This window comes from Carcharodon carcharias, chromosome 7, assembly GCF_017639515.1.
Source record: "Carcharodon carcharias isolate sCarCar2 chromosome 7, sCarCar2.pri, whole genome shotgun sequence".
NCBI classification, from domain to species: domain Eukaryota; kingdom Metazoa; phylum Chordata; class Chondrichthyes; order Lamniformes; family Lamnidae; genus Carcharodon; species Carcharodon carcharias.
Window position 1 is genome coordinate 32,212,575 of NC_054473.1, and position 19,430 is coordinate 32,232,004.

The 19,430-nt window shown below is 40.7% G+C and overlaps 1 protein-coding gene across 1 annotated transcript in view; it reads left to right on the top strand.

Moving 5' to 3' along the window:
- hdac11 (histone deacetylase 11) overlaps positions 1 to 18,396 on the top strand; it is a 118,145-nt gene extending 99,749 nt beyond the window's left edge. The window contains exons 10-11 of the mRNA XM_041191117.1: positions 12,606 to 12,784; positions 13,851 to 18,396. Of these exons, the coding sequence (XP_041047051.1) occupies positions 12,606 to 12,784; positions 13,851 to 14,015 (344 nt within the window). The 3' untranslated portion in view covers positions 14,016 to 18,396. The remainder of the gene's footprint in view (positions 1 to 12,605; positions 12,785 to 13,850) is intronic.
- The last annotated feature ends 1,034 nt before the right edge of the window (positions 18,397 to 19,430 follow it).

Genomic DNA, 19,430 nt, shown 5'->3' on the forward strand with positions numbered 1-19,430 from the left:
CAGCCCCTTGAGCCTGCTGTGCCATTCAATAAGATCATGGCTGGTCTGAATGTAACCTCAACCCCATGATCCTGCCTACCTCCGATAACCTTTCACCCCCTTATTAAGCAAAAATCTATCTAACTCTGCCTTAAAAATATTCAAAGACTGTGCTTTCACTGCTTTTTGAAGAAGAGTGTTCCAAAGACTCACAACCCTCAAAGAGAAAAATTTTCTCCTCATCTCAGTCTTAAATGAGTGACCCCTAATTTTAAAACAGTGACCCCTGGTTCTGGATTCCCCAACAAAAGGAAACATCCTCTCCACCTCCACCATGTCAAGACCCCTCAGGACCTTAAATGTTTCAATTAAGTCATCACTTAGTCTTCTAAATTCCAGTGGATACAATTATAACCTTTGTAGCCTCCTTACATCATCTTCACAATTTAATTTCCTACCCATCTTTTTGTTGTCAGCAAATTTAGCAAACATTTCTTCGTTCCCTTCATCCAAGTCATTTATATAAATTGTAAAAAGTTGAGGTCCCAGCACTGATCCCTGTGACACACCATTCATCACATCCTGCCAACCAGAAAAAGGCTCATTTGTGCTAATTCACTGTTTCCTGTTAGTTAGCCAATCTTCTATCCATGCCAATATGTTACCCCCTTCACCATGAACTTTTAATTTCTGCAACAGCCTTGGATATGGCACTTTATCAAATGCCTTCTGAAAATCTAAACATAGTACATCCACTGGTTCCCCTTTATCCACAGCACATGTGACTCCTTTAAGAAACTCCAGTAAATTGGTTAACATGATTTCCCTTTTACAAACCATGTTGACTCTGCCTGATTGCCTTGAATTTTTCTAAGTGCCCTGCTATAACACATTTATAATAGCTTCTAACATTTTCCCTATGATAGATGTTAGACGAACTGGCCTATAGTTTTCTGCTTCCTGTCTCCCTCCCTTTTTGAACAAAGGAGTTATATTTGCTATTTTCCAATCTAATGGAACCTTCCCCGAATCTAGGGAATTTTGCAAAATTTAAACCAGAGCATCAACTATCTCACTAACCACTTCTTTCAAGACCTGATGGTGAAGTCCATCTGGACCTGTGGATTTGTCAGCCCTCAGCCCCAACAATTTGCTCAAAACCACTTCCCTGGTGATTGTAATTTTCCTGAGTTCCTCCCTCCCTTCCATTCCCTGATTTACAGCTATTTTCAGGATGTTACTTGTGTCCTCTATAGTGAAGACCAAAGCAAAATACCTGTTTAATTTATCTGCCATCTCTCTACTTTTCATTATCAATTCCTCAGATGCACTTTCTATAGGACCAATGCTCACTTTGTTAACTCTTACCTTATTTAAATATCTATAGAAACTCTTACATCTTTATATTACTAGCTAGCTTTCTCTCATACTCTAACTTTTCCCTCCTTATTAATCTTTGTCATTCTTTGCTGTTCTTTATATTCTTCCCAATCTTCTGACCTGCCACCCCTGTTTGTGTAATTATCTGCTTTTTCTTTAAGTTTGATACTGTCTTTGACTTTTTAAATTAACCATGGAGGGTGGTCCTCCCCTTGGAATTTTTTCTTTCTCATTATATATTTTGTGTATTCTGAAATATCCCTTTAAATGTCTGCCACTGAACTTCTATTGACGTATCCCTTAATCTCATTTGCCAGTTCACTTTAGCCAGCTCTGCTTTCATGCCCTCTTAATTGCCCTTATTTAAGTTTAAAATACTAGTCTTGGATGTACTCATTTCTCCCTCAAAATGAATGTAAAATTCAATCCTATTATGATCGCTGCTACCTAGGGGTGCCTTCACTAGGAGGTTATCAATTAATCCTATCTTGTTGCTCAATACCAGGTCTGGCATAGCCTGCTCTCTGGCTGGCTCCAGAATGTGGTGTTTTAAGAAACTATCCTATAAACATTCTATGAATGCCTCATCAATGCTACCTTTGCCCATCTGATTTTTCCAGTCGATATGTAGATTAAAATCCCCCATGATTATTGCTGTACTTTACTGGCAAGCTCCCATTATCTCTTCTTTTACTACCATGTAGTTACAATTAGGGGGTCTGTACACCACTCCCACAAATGGCTTTTTGCCTTTATCATTTCTGAACACTTCTACATCCTGGTTTCCTGAACTTAGGTCATCCCTCTCTAATGTGCTAATACCATCATTAATTAACAGAGCCACCTCTCCACCTATTTCTAACTTCCTTTCCTTCCTAAATGTCATATACCCTTCAATATTCAGGTCCCAATCTGTTATCCTGTAGCCATGTCTCTGTAATGTCTATCAAATTGTACTTATTTATTTCTATTTGCGCTATCAGTTCACCTGTTTTGCTTTGAATGCTACGTGCTTAGATACAGAGCCTTTAGTTTTGTCCTTCTCTTATTTTTGTAGTGTCTAGCCTTATCTGCTGATTTACTCTTAGATTTGTACTCTCTGTCCCATCCTGTCACAGTCTGTTTATCATTTCCCATATTAAAACCTGTCTCTTTTGCCTTGTCTCGATTCTTTAGTTTACCACATCTTCCCAAATTTGATCCCTTGCCCCACTATTCAATTTAAAACCCTCTCTATTTCCCCAATCAAGCGGCTTGTGAGGTCACCAGCTCCAGCACGGTTCAGGTGCAGACCATCCAAATGGTACAGATACCACTTTCCCCAATAATGGTCCCAGTGCCCCACAAACTGGAACCCATTTCTCCCACACCAGTCTTCGAGCCACGTATTCATTTCGCTAATCATATTTGTCCAGTGCCAATTTGCACGTGGCACAGGTAATAGTTCAGAAATAAATACCTTTGACATTTGGCTTCTTAATTTGGTGCCTAGCTCATCATATTGACTATGCAGAGCTTCCTTCCTCATCCTGCCTATGTCATTGATACCTACATGGACCATAACCACTGGATCCTAACCCTCCCACTGCAAGTTCCACGCCAGCCCTGAGCAGATATCCTGAACCCTGGCACCGGCAGCAACAAAGCCATCTGGACTCTTGCTCTTTGCTACAGAAAACAGTGCCAATCCCCCTTACTGTACCATCCCATACTACCACTACATTCCTTTTTGCTCCCTCCACTTTTATGGCTTCCTGTACCACGGTGCCATAGTCAGTTTGCTCATCCACCCTGTAGTCTCCACTCTCATCCAAACAAGCTGAGAGAACTTCAGACCTGTTGGAGAATTGTAGAGGCTCACACTGCTGCCCTCTGGATCCCCTTACCTGCCTCACTCGCAGTCACACACTCCTGTCCCTGGCCACTGACCAAATCAAAAGACCCTACCCTAAGAGGTGTGACTGCTTCCTGGTAGAAAGCATCCAGGTAACTTTCCCCTTCCCTGAGGTGTCATAAGAGTCTTCAGCTCAGCCTCCAGCTCAATGACTCTGAGCCAAAGTTCCTCAAGCCGCAAACACTTACTGCAGACGTGTTTGCCCTGGATCACAATGTTATCCAGGATCTCACACATGCTGCAGCCTCGACACATCACCTATACTATCATCCTTAATGTTTTAAATAATTATTTAATAATATTAATCACTTATTTATGTTGCTTTCTTGTATGTTTTATTAACTTTACCACCAAACTGCATACTATTTAAATTTTAAGGATAGAATAGAACTTACCCACTTACCAGATACTCACCAAACAGCTAGCTCCTTTCCCTGTAGTGGAGTAAGAACCAATTTCTATGGGGTGAGAAAGATAGAAAGAGGAAACAAATAACTCCTTCTCCCTCTTCACCGAACTCCTCTCTCACCAAACTTGAAGTCTTCACTCAGTCAGCTGCACTCTGCTCATTTAGCATATCGTGGCACCTCCCAATGTTCACGTGTATTATCCTGTAAACTCATCACTTTTAAGCAATATGCATGGCCCATTGTTCCTGTTGAAGTTTTGCTCATGGATCCAGACCACCTCAAGTCCCACATAATTAATATGATCGTTTTTTTTTTTTAACACTGGTCCAGGTAGGAAGCCCAGTAGCAATTTTTAATTGTACACTAAACAACACTGTGGAAATTTGAATTGATATAATTTGAAATGCACATCTCAGAGATTCCATGAGAAGATCGAATTGGATCACCCTTGGATTTCTATTTTGGTGATAGTGCTGGTGGCCAAGATTGGGAACCCACTAGCAATAGAAAGGGTTTATCTTGATCAAGAGAAACCAGATTTCTACTCCAACCATTTTGTAGTTCACAAAGGGGCAGGAGAACTCATAGGGCTTGATTTTCATGCCCCTGCCAGGGTTCCCAGTGGGGGGACACATAAAATAAGGCAGGTGCCAACTCCACCACCTTCCCACCAACCCCCATAATACAAGGAGTGGGTGAGCACCAAATTCGGCAACCCGTCCACCATTTTTAGAAAGCTTTTTTAAAAGGGCGGGAAGGAAATGGTGGTGCTATCTTTGGGGGATGCCCTTAGCACATCGGGGGTGGGGGGGGGGTGTGGGGGGGGGGGGGGGGGTGGTGTGGGGGGTGGGGGGGGGCAGCCTAATAAGATAGTACCCCTCCCTTTCACTCCTACTGTGTAAAACATACCACTTCCACAACGTTCCCTAAACTGCCCAAACACTCCATGCCTAAAACCTTAGACTTACCTTGCACTGGGATCTGTGGGCTGCCTTCTTGAGACTGGTTGCAGTCCTGGCAGTGCCCACTAGTGTGCTCTTGGTGCTGTCACGCATGCTGAAGCTGCCGACCAATTGGATTGGCTGGCAGCTGCCGAGGGCGAGACTTCCTGCCCAGTGAGGGGCGGAGGTCCCATACTGCACCAGGTTAGCCTGCCCGCAGCGCGTTATGGCTGCGAGGTCGGCTGGTGTGGAGCGGGTTGGCTCTATGCCAACCTTGTTCCCCTGTTTCCACCCCCTCCCCCCCCTAAAATAGTGCCTTTAGGTACAGCACCAAAGGTCACCATTTGGCCTATTATATGGTCTGGCTCTTTGAAGAAGCTATCCAATCTGTAACAACTCACTGCATTAAAAAAAGGCTGCATTTGCTGCCAATGCCGTGCGTGCGCAGTTGTACTGTTTTACTCCATGATATCATTGCACACGATGGAGCAGGCAGCAGCCAGTGCAGTGGTGCTCATCAGACAGCAATTAAAGACATTGATAATAAAAGCCTCACCTTCTCTGAGTCAGTGGTGTGGAGGGGAGGAATGGATCGGGAGGGGAGGCTTCTGATTCACCCGGTGACGGCCACCATTCCAGATTACAGCCTCCATATCCCAGCTTTAGACCTCAGAGGGTTCTTCCAGTTGGGTCTTATTCAGACCCTGAAGCTGTTCACCCATTTCCTGAGCCCCCAGCGGGTGGGCAGTTGGGGCGTGGCCACCCCACAGTTTCTGCATCTCTTGCGCTGGGGCTTCTTCCCCTTAACCTGGGCCCATCACAGGGAAGAAGCCCCAGAGCTGCAAACGATAGAGATGGAGGCTGTAATCCAGGATTGCGGCCTCCACCGGGTGGATCAGAAGCCTCCCCTCCCTCCCCATCCCGATCATGCCGGGACTGCCTGCTGGCCACAGGGCTTAGAAGCTGGGTGAACGGCCTCAGGGTCTGAGTAAGATCTAACTGGCACTGTGTCTTCTGCAAATGACAACTGCGCATGTGCAGACGGTATCGGCAGCCATCTTATGTTGGCAAGAAACACTGTTTAAAAATTGTTCTCCTTATGCTGTCTCTGATTCTTGTGCCTGTTTGCTTAAATCTGTGCTATCTGACTATCAACCCTTCTGCCACTGGAAACCTTTTCTCCTTATTTACTCTGTCAAACCCCTTCATGATTTTGAAAACTTTTAAATATTCAGTTGGGCCTGTTTCTGTGCTGTAAATTCTATGTTAATGGTATTCTACTAAGTCAGTTAGTCCCAGCTTGTTAATGTCCTGTGCATTTGGAATAAGTCCAATGTCAATGTAATGTTTATTTAAAACTTTAATACTAATTGGGTACAATTGTGGATAATTCAGTCTTTCATAATCAATATGCGGCTGGTCATTGGGGGAATCATCCATTTGGCTTACTAATTTATCCAGTTTGGAAATTGTACCTGCTGCTTTTTAATTGTGAATTTAATTTCGTCCTTCACTATTAATGTCCACACCATTCAACACTTTTCAATATATGAGTTTAATTTTCTTGCATGTAGAAAGTACATTGTTAGAATTAGAGCTTTTGAATTAGAGGCAAAAGATTTTTGTTTTGTGTTCTCTTTTGTCAGAGTTATAAATAAGATAAGATGATCTTCCTTCATCCGGATCTTCAGCTTTGTGTAATAGTCTTTCCTTATGTGAGTTTCTGCTTGTTGGCTATGTACACTGCAGGGATGAGGAGCTCCTAGTTTTGGCACTGTTCTATCCACAGCTGGTTATCTTCTTGCTATGATATTACATAACACACATGCAACAGGAACTGTCGCTGCGGAGTCTTCATTTTTACACCGTCCTGCAATATCTGTAGGAGTTGGAATGCTGTTTGCTCTCCAAGGCTGGTATAATGTTGTGGGTGGTTTACCTAAAAGATTGCAGATGCTGACCTTTCCTAAATTTACTTCTAAATTTTTCTTTAATTGCTTGCAGTTTAGAAGTTCTATATTATATTCTGTCACCACTGGCCTTGTGAAGTTTCCCAAATCCAAATTGTCAAACTACAAGGTTTCTAATTTATGATTTCCTGTTAAATTAAGCTTTCATTAAAAAAGGCTGAAATATAAATGGTCTGTGCAAGTTTCTATATCTTTGGCTATTATCCATGGAATTGTGGAAAATTTAACGTGGAAAAAGAGGAAAACTAAGGCCAAAATTCTACCTTCGATGTGCAGGTGTGTGCCCAAAATGCCTCAATGTAATATGACGCGCGATGACATCGGGCATGCATCCCAATGTCATTGCGCTGTCTTGTGATATTTTATTCGGCGGGCACGCGCCAGTGTCGGCTGTGCGCCCGCCGATAATTGAAAGGCCTATTAAGGAGCATTAACAAACTAATTAACTTCAAATTTACGCTGCCCGTCCAACCAGACGGTTGGTGGGCAGGCGAAATGGCCCAGCGGCCTTTACACTTTTTAGGAAACCTCATCCACAGGTGAGATGAGGTTTCCTAAAGCTAATACAAATTAAATAAAACCTTTAGCTCTGTGCCTCAGGGAGATTGAAGTGCTCTTTCACGCGCCAGGCCCGATCCTCCCTTCTCCCCCTGCCCGCACAGGCAGCGCTCAGCACTACCACTCGCAATCCACGCAGGGCAGGCCTTAACTGGTGCGCTCATGTGAAACCGCGGTGTGGAGCCGACCACGGGTGGTGGTCGGCTCATTGACCATCCCCGCCCGAGCCCGCTTGACGAGGGCAAAATTCAGACCTAAGAGTTTTTGATGTGGGTGCAAAGCTGTTTATTTTCTACTTTTTGAAGAATTTTGTCCTTTTCTGCACTTTAGAGCGAAGAGATTATTATTGAATTTCTAATCAAATTAAAATAGACAGCACAGCTGCTTTACATTTATGTAGTGGAATCTGGTCTGTGCACTCAGTAGCAGCAGCTTAGTCTCCATTAGTTGAGTAACATTTCAATGGAAATGAAGATCAGCTGGTTCCTATAACTGGCTATTCATCCAGCGTTACGTCCAGGCGGCAAGCTGAACACCTACCTCCGAATCTTCTAATCTATAACAAAACAAATGCTTTGATTTCTGCAAACTCTAAACCCAATGATGTTTCGGTTTCTGTAGCCTTCAAACCAATCCTTTAACCATTTCAATACCACAGAAATAGTCAAAGTGACATCTGTGATCAAATAGTGTGAGACAGTTGGAAACCTTTTTAAACACATGAAGCCGTGCTAATTTTCAGAATGGCAGACATAATACCAAAACTAATGACTGTTTCTCTGGAAAAGTGAGAGTTAACAAGCGTGTACTCTTAAGAACGCAACTATGGCTGCAAACCTCAGTGATAATCGATTTCAACTTAAAAGGATCAGCAAAGGCCAAACATGAAAATGCCACAATGTATTGGAATACAACACACATTAAATACTGTTATCTGCTTGTATAAAGTTTCATAATCGGTAGCACATTCATAGCCCTCATTATTATCAATTACAATTTAAAAGCTATTGTAAATTTAGTTGAGTCACCTGTAGATTTAGAAGGAAAGAAATCTCTTTCATTTACATTGTACCTTTCAAGTTTTCAGGAATTCTCAAAGTACTTAACAACCAACTAAGTACTTTTTAATATAAAAGCAAAAAACTGCGGATGCTGGAAATCCAAAACAAAAACAAAAATATCTGGAAAAACTCAGCAGGTCTGGCAGCATCTGCGGAGAGGAACACAGTTAACGTTTCGAGTCCGTATGACTCTTCAACAGAAGTACTTTTTAAAGTGTAATTGCTGTTGTAACATAGGCAAACATGGCAGCCAATTTGCACACAATAAAGTCCACAAATGGCAATTGGAACATAGGAACAGGAGTAGGCCATTCAGCCTCTCCAGCCTGCTCTGGCATTCAGTCAGATCCTAACTGATCTGTATTCTAACTTCATCCACCCATCTTGGCTCCATCTCTCTTAATGCACTCGATTAGCAAAAATCCATCAATCTCAGGTTTAGAATTCTTAATTAAATTAACGTCTACTGCTTTTTGTGGGAGAGAGTTCCACAATCCTACCACCCTTTGTGTGAAGAAGCACTTATCAACTTCTCTCCTGAATGACCAATGAGATGAATGACTAGGTAACCTGCTTTTAATGATATTGACTAAGAATTAAATGGTGTGCAGGACATCAGGGGAACTCCACTGCTCCTCCTCAAATAGTGCCATAGGACTGTTATACCACTAGAACAGGCAGCCCGGGGGCTGCAATTTGATGTCTTAACTGAGAAACAGTGGCTGGAATTTTATTCCCTTGCATTAGGCACGTAAGTAGGTGGGCAGACCTGAAAATTTGACAGGTTGGCACTGAGATTGATACTCTGCACCTTCCCACCTTCATCGGAAGTAAATTCTGGGAGGGACGGCACATGGCCGGTGTTCCCACCCTGCCTGCAATTGCGTCCCTTAAGTGGCCAATTAATGACCACAAGGGGTTCTTCCTAGCTCTGCTGCTATCGTCACAGCTCTAGGTGGGCCTGCTGACATTCGGCCTGCATGACATGTAAAAGTGTGCGTTTCAGCTGGGGGCGGTGGTGGGTGGTGTTCTCTTGATATGTCTAATCTGTGCATGATTGAGGACATGGACATTATGGCTGACAGCCACCCCCACCCTTGCTGCTGACCCTGATGCCAACCCACCTCTTGTGTCCCCCACCCTGCAAAACCTACTTTTTCCCTGGGTTGCTCTGTGATCCTGGGACTCCGGGGAGGGGGGGCGGGGGTTTGTTTTGGCAGCAGCCATGGCTGCTTCAGTGGCACTGCTGAGTGCAAGAGCAGACAGTCTCTGATTGGCTAGCAGCCCTTGGCAGGAGGGGGTTTGCCTTCCAGGGTCCTCAGTCTGGGAGAAGGGTTGCTGCTGTCCACTTAATTACCTGACGGGCTGAAGATACACCAGGTCTTTCTCCTCAGAGTCAGCGTGGGTGGCTCACCGCTTTTTCAGGCAGCATGCGAGACACCCGCGAGGATGGAAGATTCTGCCTGGTATCTCTGACGTAGTGCCTCAGTGATAGCTAATGTGGCCAAGTTTTTGGAGTAGAGCTGGAAACCACAACCTCTTGACACAGCTGAGCATGTGACCACTGAGCTAAACTTGACAGTGATTATTTAGCAGTAATTATAACCTGCACCTAAGTGTTGCCATGGGTTAGGACACAATCATTTTGCCCCTGTCTGGATTTCAACCCAAGTAGCAGCAGCTTTTTGACAGATTCCATGGGCTGGATTTAAAAAGGGCGCAGTAGTCCCCACCCCAGCCCTGGCTAAAAAGTCGCTGGGGCGGGGAAGTGGAGAGCCTGCCCACTCTCCCGATGGCTGCCCTGCAGACATGTAATGCTGGAAGGAACATTAAGTGGTTAGAAACAGGACTTCCGCCCCTCAGTCAGGAGGAAATCCTGCCTTAGAGAGATGTTGGCCAATTGTATGGCTTGCAGCTCTGTAGTCCCAGCAGCGCCACTGGGAGTGGTGGCCACTGCTGAGACTACTGGAAGTCCCACCTTGCCAAGGAGACCAGACTAACAGGCAAGTCCAGGGTCTCGCTGCAGCCAGGCTGGCAGACGGGGCAAAGGGATTGGCAGGCTGGTTTTGAGAGGTCAAAGTGAGGGGTAAAGTTTGGGGGGTGGGGTTGTGTGGATGTCCTTGGCAAGGGAGTGCCTCCGATGGCCCCCCCTCCCCCTCCTTGCCCAACACCTGCCTGGCTTCCTGACTGGGGTGGGCCTCCCTCTGCCGCAGGTGGCAGGATGGGGCACTTAATTGGCCATTAATTGACCACTGAAGGGCCTCCACAGGCCCAAGGGTGGGGATCTGCCTAAGGCTGTCCTGTTTAATTGCGTTGGGGGGCAGGGATGGACAGACACGTGGCAGGCACAGCATCCACTGGATTTTAGGTGTCGCTATCACCCACCCCCCTCCAGCCTTCGAATCTGCTGGCAGGGAAGCGTATAATGTAGCCCCCATGTTGAATATCTATCAATAATGTATTAGCTCTCTGAAAATCATTATGCAAACAAGATAATAAACTGCAGTATATGAACAGCAGCAGCTACCCGCAATGAAATATAAAAAGGTAAGGCAGAGGAACAGCAGGAGTCATTTTGGGTTTCTTATAAATTGTTTAATTTAATGAATCAATCACTGAAGCAATTTTTTGCACTCTCCAGCGTTACTCAATCTACCCCAGTGATCAGGCCTTGGATTTCCTTCAACTTTACCATGCAAAAACAATTTTGAGCCCTGCTTTCTACTCATCTGAAGGCGCCACTGTGGCACCATTGCTTCCATTCTGGACTGAAGGAGTTGTCACTGGATAATACAATACTTTCTAATGATTGTTGTTTAGGAACCCTGAGACTTTATCTCACAGCCTGTGAGGAATAACTCTTAGCTAGCAACAACTTTAACAATGACATCATGTATCCATATAGCGCTTTTCATGTGATAAAACATCCCAAGGTGCTTTACAAAGGCATTGTAAAATAAAATATGACACTGAGCCACACAAGGTGATATAAGATCAGATGCTTAAAAGCTTGGTCTTGGAAGTAGGTTTTAACAAATGTCTTAAAGGAGGAAATTGATGTAGAAAGAGACGGATGGGTTTAGGGTCTTGACAACTGAAGGCACAGCCACTGATGATGGAGTGATTAAAATCAGCCATGCTCTGAAACTGAAATTAGAGGAGGGCAGATATCCCAGAGGGTTATAGAGTTCCAAGAGATTGCAAAGATAGGGTGGGACCAGGCCATAGAGTGATTTGAAAACAAGGATGAGAATTTTAAAATCAAGGCAATGTTTAAACAGGAGCCAGTGTAGATCAGCAAGCACCAGGGTGATGGGCATGAGTTAGGACATGGGCATCAGAGTATTGGATGACCTCAAGTTTACAGAAGGTAGAATGTGGGAGGCCGGCCAGGAGTGCAGTTGAATAGCCAATCCTCAAGGAAGAAAGGTGTAGATGTGTTTCAACATTCAGCAGCAGAAAAGCTGAGGCAGCGGCAGAGAGTGGCGATGCTCAGTCGTAGAAATAGTAGGTCTTGGTGACAGTGTGGATATGTAGTTGGTTGAAAGCTCATCACTGGGTCAGTTATGACACCAACGTTGTTAATAGCCTGGCTCAGCCTCAGACGGTTGCAAAGGGTAGGGGATGGAATCAATGACAAGGGAGTGGAATTTGTGGCGGGGTCCAAAGACAGCCTTCAGTCTTCTCAATATTTAATTGGAGGAAATTGCTGCTCATCCGGTATTGCATGTCGGATAAGCAATCTGGCAAGTTAGAAGGAGTGGAGCGATCTAGAGAGATGATGGTAGAGTTGGGTGTTGTCAGCATACAGGTAGAAGCTAACTTGATGTTTTTGGATGCTATTGCAGAGGGGCAACATGTAGATGAGAAATAAGTGGGGCTAAGAGCTATAAACAAAAAACTGCGGATGCTGGAAATCCAAAACAAAAACAGAAATACCTGGAAAAACTCAGCAGGTCTGAGCTGTTTTGGCACTGTGGCAGTGGTGGCAGTTTTATTGGAGGGAACTAAGACCAATGGACTCAATTTTCTATCTATGTTCTTTGTATTGGAGTGGTGAAGCTCATCATTTCACTATTTAGGAAAATAATTGAATAATAATTAGCTTAAGATAAACTTTGGTGTAACAATTATTTTTGTTACATAACATTACATTTCTCATTAATTTTTGAAATCAAGGTATGATCTTCCGTGTTCTAATATTTCTTAGCAACAGTAATTTGTCATTGAAATATCTTTGCATTTTCTGTCTGTATGGATAAGATATTTGTTTACACACTATTTAAGTAAATAACTGTAGGCTGGATTTTGATTCATAGTGTTTGCCTCACGGTGCTTAAAATTTATTTCCTGTAGAGTTAACTGTGGAATAATTGATTGCCTTAAATAGTTTATTCATGAATTGTTACTAGGAGCCATCAAGTGGAAAATTGAGCTGGACTGGGACACAGAGGATTCAGAGTATCTGCAGAAAGTGGAAACACATATGTCAAAAGCATTGCAGGAAGTCACTCCAGACATCATTGTGTACAATGCAGGCACTGACATCTTAGATGGTGATCAACTGGGAGGTTTGGCTATTTCACCTCAGGTTTGTAATACAAATTCAGGGTAATCCAGATGTTTGTGCTTTGCATATGTATTAGTGAAAGCACTTCAACAACAAGTCATGCCTTAAATTTTAAATATGCAACATGTTCAAATGTATGTAAACTTAATTAAACAATGGTGAATGAATGTATTTACCTTGTGGAAGATTTGAAGGAATGTTTTGTTATACCTGCTTGTCCAAAGGTTCAGTTCTATTTATGTCTATTCCAGAAATGTCATTAGTTTGATCAAATGGTGTATTTAATTCCGACTTCACTATTGTGCAATGTTTACTTCACTGTCATTTCTGCAAGATTTGGCTTTTTTTTTCTTGCCCAGCTAAAATAACTTAAAACAAGTCAAATGTTTCTAGTTAGATTTATTCAGGTAAACTACTGTAGAAGTACAACTTTTTGCATTCTGATAACTGGTATGTAAATGATACACAGGAGGAAAATAACAGTTACCATTTTAAAAGGAACAGTTCATTTATATAAAACAGTACTTACTATAAATTTAGATGCACATTTTTGAAACTTGTTAGTCTCAAATATTTTTATGTACAATTTGTAAATAAATGGGCATACAAAATATGTTCAGATTAACTAGAAAAATACTTATTGCTTCAGTACTCAATTTCCCTTGTATTTACTAAAGACTTTATCATAGTATTTAATTCTGGTAATTTTAACATTACGTTTAATGTCACTTTAACTTTCTAAAATAATGTGATTCGTAATTGCACTGTTCAGAAGCGGTATAAGTTATATTTATTACATGAAAAGGCAATTGCTGCTGAAAACATGAATATAGATTTTTGTTTTTAACCATCTTTTGATGTTTTTGCTAGAAACTCAGTAGTTACAATGGGAAGACATTTACCATATTAAAATTAAGTTGTGGGATAACGTGTAACTATTTCATAGTAACTATTTCATCTTATTGCTCTCTTTTGGGAGGGAAGTGATGAAAACGTTTTGTTGACATCTCATATTTAGTAATGATAGAAAGACAAACTACTGTCTGTTCTTATGACATCGATCTCCTAATTCATTTTTCTTAATTAGGGAATCATTAAAAGAGATCAAAGAGTCTTTGAGGCAGCCCGCAAGCGTAAGATACCCATCCTGATGGTGACATCTGGAGGCTACCAAAGGTCTACAGCTCGGATCATAGCTGATTCTATTCTTAACTTGCACCGTTTGCAACTAATAGACCAGAGGTTGCTTTAGGTGAAATGGATGACTCTTAACATTTCTAATACACAAATCTGTATCAGCTGCAACGCCACCACTATCAATGCAAAGAACTTCTATTAGTTTAGGGAAAAATATAATATAAATGCTAAAGGTAACAATGTTCTATAATCTGACTAAAGGAAATTATAAATGTAGATAAGTTAAAGAAACAAATAGGTTTACAAAACTATTAAAGTCTTAAAGGAACATTCCTCTCAGGTGCAATAAAGACATGGAATTTTTAAATTCATAATAGATATCCACATGTGTGTGAAGAATCTAAAGAAATATAAATTTTCAAATAAAATGTTTAGCTCAGCACACCCCAATTTTTGAATGATTACATATAAAAATTTGAAAGTCTTTTCCACTCTCATTCTAGGTATTAGTCATACGACAATTGAAACAGAGTGGTGTATCAGTGTGATAATTAAAAGTAATCACTATTCTCACTCTATTGTACTGAAAATAGAGGATTTGATGACATTATTTGGGAAGACTATAATTCAGATTATTTTGTAACAAATATAGTTGCAATTATCAGAGAATTTAGTTAACTGCTGAAATATCCTGGAAAATTGGATCACATTATTATAATAATTTATTTTATTGCACAGCAATCCATTTGTAAAGGAATGTGCCTTTAAATACAAGGTGTCTAGCTTTCTGTTCTCAGTTTCTGGCTGAAAATGTTCTTGTATTCTTGTATGATGGTGTTATTCATAATGAATATCTTTCTGTTATGGCCTACAGAAAGTATTTTGTACTGTAGATTAACGTGGAATTTAAATAACTAAATGCACCATTTATATTTTATGTAATTTAAATACTATTGGAGCACGACTACAATATTTTCTGATGCTTATTCATTATATCTGACACAAAGGGCTGAATTTTCATCTGGGTACGGAGGAGCATTTTTGTGTGTGAAGGCCACACTGATTTTTTTGGAGGATATCCGATTTTCCTCCGCGTTCCATCCCGTGCCATTTTCCCCTGGCCTTTTTTCCAGTTGGAAATGCCTAGTGTGCAAAATGCACACGCACTCCTGCTGAGCTTGGGTTCCCCATCGGGGAAGAATATTAGGTTTCCTCGCACACACTATTTCATCTGCTGGTGTGGGGTTAAAAGTATGCCAGATTTGAGAGTTTGTGAAGAAAAGGGAAAACCTGCTGAGGAGTCGAGAACATTCTGAAAAGTAAGTATAATATATTGTGGCACTTTCAAATGTCACTGTCAGCTGCTGCATTGTAATGTAGATGTGTTTTTAATGCAGTGAATCATCATAGTGATCTGTCCTGCAAAGGTAAGTTGACCCTTACATTGATCAGCATTATATAGATTTTCACATGCTTTACAGTACTTTCTCAATGGAGGAAGTACTATAATGCATTAAAAAATATTTTTTAAAAACTCTGCTGTAATGTTTTTGTGCTCAAATTTAATTGGATTGGCAGATCTGGCTGTTTTTTTTTCAAAAACAAAATTGCTTCTAAAGATAGAAGAAATGTCTGCCCTTTTTTGCCTCCATTAATTGACAGGCACTCTGATCTTAAATGGATATCTGTTCTGGCAGTGGAGCTGGAAGCTTTTGTTATGACAGCTATTCCATTATGAATGCTTGGCTGGGATTCAAAAACTTCAGCTCAGCAAGTGGCCTTATTGATCCAAGAACTATTGAAATGTTTACGAGCCTGTAATAACAATATATCTTTGATGTGTTTTCTTGTCTGTTTACAAATGTTATAGGCTCTTAAAGGATTACAATTTTTTGGTCCAGTATCAATGATAATGAATTTGAATTCAGGGATTTCTTAGATTGTTAGAGTTTTAATGGTTTTCCAATGATTTTAAAATAATTCTCATTGCTATTGCATGGCTCCTGAGAACTGTACATAGTGGGTGTGTGGCTATAGAGGATATAGAGAGGTGGCATGGGGAATATGTGTGGCATGAAGGAATCTGAGGGGGCATGGGTTGGCATCCGGAATGTGAGGTGGCACGGGGATGGGTGAGCAGGTGAGGGGAGGTTTAGGGGGCCTTTAAACAATGTCAATAGCTGGGCTGCTATGTTGGAGAACCAAAGTGGATCTTCTAACCTGTCAGCCTCCGTACCGACGCACCACATGCACTCCATCACAGCTAGTAAAATTACTCGTGAACTACACGTGGGTTGGGTGGACACTTGGCAAGCTGTGAAAGTGCGCAGGTTGCTTTTTTTCCGAGCCCCGGTGAAAATTCAGCCCTACATGTGTCTTTTATTGATAAGTTGCAAAGCTTGCATTTTATTGCTAAATTATCTAAAATCTGAGGATTCCTTTGCTATGTTTTGTGAAATTGATCTTATTTGAACCTATTAATAAAGCAGCAGACAGCAAAAGAATGGTAAGAAAAATCAGGCAAGTGTAAACGGGTGACCGATCTGCGACTGCCAGATTTTTGGTGGAAGGCAAAATCTGCCCTTCCAAGTTGTAGGAAATCATGCTTAAATTGTACTATTGAATAATGTGCCCATTTCTGGTCATCAGAAGAAAAATGTCTGGAGATGACATAGAGAAGAATCTCAAGACAAAATAGGACTGAATTGTGAGGAAGGTCTGGAGAAGTTTTTGAGATGGGGTGATTGAAATGGGACAGCATTCAGGCATCTAAGCTCGTAAGTGATGTAAGAAAGGGAAATGTGCAATATTAACTTCAAATTAGACTTTGATAAAGGATTAAAAAGAGGTATATTTGAATGAAGAAAAAAATTGGACAGAAAAAATGAGCTTGTATTTTTATAAATACTTTTATGACCTCAGGACATCGCAAAGCACTTGTCAGTGAAGTCGTGTTGAAATTTAGGAAGAAGTTTGGACTGATTTCGGGAAGTTTTTCTTTACACACAGACTGAATAACATATAGAGTAGATTTCTGGTTTGGACAGTGGGGAAAGCAAAGCCTGGAAGCATTTAAGAAATGTCTGAGTGTTGTAATAGTGACTTGGCAGCAGAGTGCTAGGGAGAGACTGAAGTTTCTTTCTGAGTGGGTGTTTCAGGATTGGCTAACCACTGTGCCCAATTCATAGCTATCTTGGGTTTTTATAAAGAAGCAAGATATAAAATGTAAAATTGTACCTGAGAACATTTTGCACTTTATCCTTCTGGTGAGGAACTTCACACATTAATGATGCAAACTGGAAATCCAGACAATAACTATCCAAAAAGGGTTTAGTTAAGCTTGGAAAATATTGTAAGGTTTTCAAGTGCCCCCCACTTGATACCTGAGTTTGAAGTCCATTGTTGACTGACATTCACAGTCTGGCTTCTATCTTTCAGAAAGTAAGTTTACCTAATCTCGGTGTAGTTATATAAATATAGAAGGGAATTGGGTGATGAATCACTTTTACACTACAGAGAAAATGCTTCCTGATGCATTTAAGGGAAAGTTAATACTTGAGGGAGAAAGGAAATGGAAGGACGTGTTGATAGGGTGAGATTATGTAAATAGAGTGGGAGGAGGCTTTTGTGGAGCATAATCACCAGGTTAATGGCACATATCTGTTCTGTAAGTTTTGTGTAATATTTTGTAAGGATGTGGCTATGTTCAAGGACTAGAATAAATAACCTGATTTGATTGAAGAGGACATCGCAGGTGTCATATGCTGATTTGAAAATGTTATGAAAATAGGACAAAAAATAACAAGGTAACAAGTTTTCTAAGTGTTAGTTAATTTTCTTTTAATTTAAGCCTGATGAATGTGATCTCAGCTTACTAAGGTCAGTCTCCATTATAACACTAGGCATATGGATTGAAGCCTTTTGAGAATATTGAAATCTAATGAAAATAAACTAGTATTATTATATTTTTCTTTGAAAACATAAACTTTTAATGTAGACGAGAGATGCTAAGTAAAAATATATATTTGATTTATTACTGGGTTTCAGTTTTAAAAATTGTAACTGTTTCATGAAGATATTATCAATTGAATGTTGGGCTGGATTTTGTGGTTGCAATGATGGCAAAACTGTCAATGGCAACCTGTGGAGTGTACACATACACGGTTAAATGCAGAAAATTGAAGTTGCTATCAGTGAATTCTCATTTCTCCACAGTATGCGCTGTGGAAGTCCTCACAGATGGAAATCATTAGAAATCACTGAATTGGTGTGACCTTCCTCTTTTTATGTTATTATTCTTGCTGTATAAATGCTTAAAAAGTTATGATCTGTTGAATGAGATGTAACTGAGTTTTTAACTATGTACTAAGTCACAATTATTGTTAAACAACTGCTCTCATCCTGAAAATCTAATTTTATATTTGCGGAATGTCAAATTTCTCCATTCCATTATAAAAATGCACAGATTTTTAAATAATAAACAAACCTTTTTAACATAATTTTTATGGTATTTCAGCCTCTACCTTAATACTATGTGTATGTCCAAATCTTTATTTCGCTCTGTGTAAAAGTACAAAAAGTAATTGACAAAACCGGCTTGTTACTTCCTGGTTTGCTGTCTGTGAGAATTCTTCAGAGTGACTGCCTGCTTAGTTTACTTGATGACGTCACTGTCGCTAGATGCCAAGTATCTCCTTGACTTGGCACTAGAGGGGAATTAATGACAGGCAAGGTGAAACCTAGGCTGCATAGCTCTTTAGATCTCGATAGGCCATTTTCCTTTAGGCTTGTAGCGAGTGCCGTTACTTCACCTCCAACTGTGAAATCCAGGCCAATGTGTTTGGTTCTGAATGCCCTGCTTAAACTCTATTGTTCGTGACTAACAATCATTCCTGAGTGTATTTTCCTACTGCTGCAAGAAGTCAAGCAATTTGACATTAAAATTGAAGCAAATGAGGCTGAGTTGCAGCATTGTTTTGAATACTTCTATTGTATTCTGTTGATAGATTGTAAAGGTTTGCTTGCCTGTTGGTGAATGCTCTGTAATTTAACAAAGTGATATTATTATGAATTCTGCTCTATTTATTAAGAAGCAGTTTATTTTTCTGGTAGAGTTACTCTTTTGGTAGCTGAATTTGTTTACAGTTGCCCACAATGCACATGATTGAAGTCCCAAGTTTTGTCATGTGCCATTTAACCACTATCTTTCAGAATACATTACTTTTTATAGCTAGTGATATATTTGGTTTGTAGAAGTCACTTATCATAATGATTTGCAGTTGACATTTATTTATTTGTTTGTTTACCAAAGGTTTTACAGATTAATGGAAATTATGATTTGTCAAATTGTAACTTTTCACTGCAAACTTTTCTGTAAATGTGACCCTGGATTTAATCCTGTATATTAACCAATGACTGACCAAATACCACAACGAAAAACAGAATAATATACTTATTTTGAAAAATCTGGAATGGTACATTTGATATTTAGTTGATAATCTCACTATTTGTTTTATAAGACCAAATTATA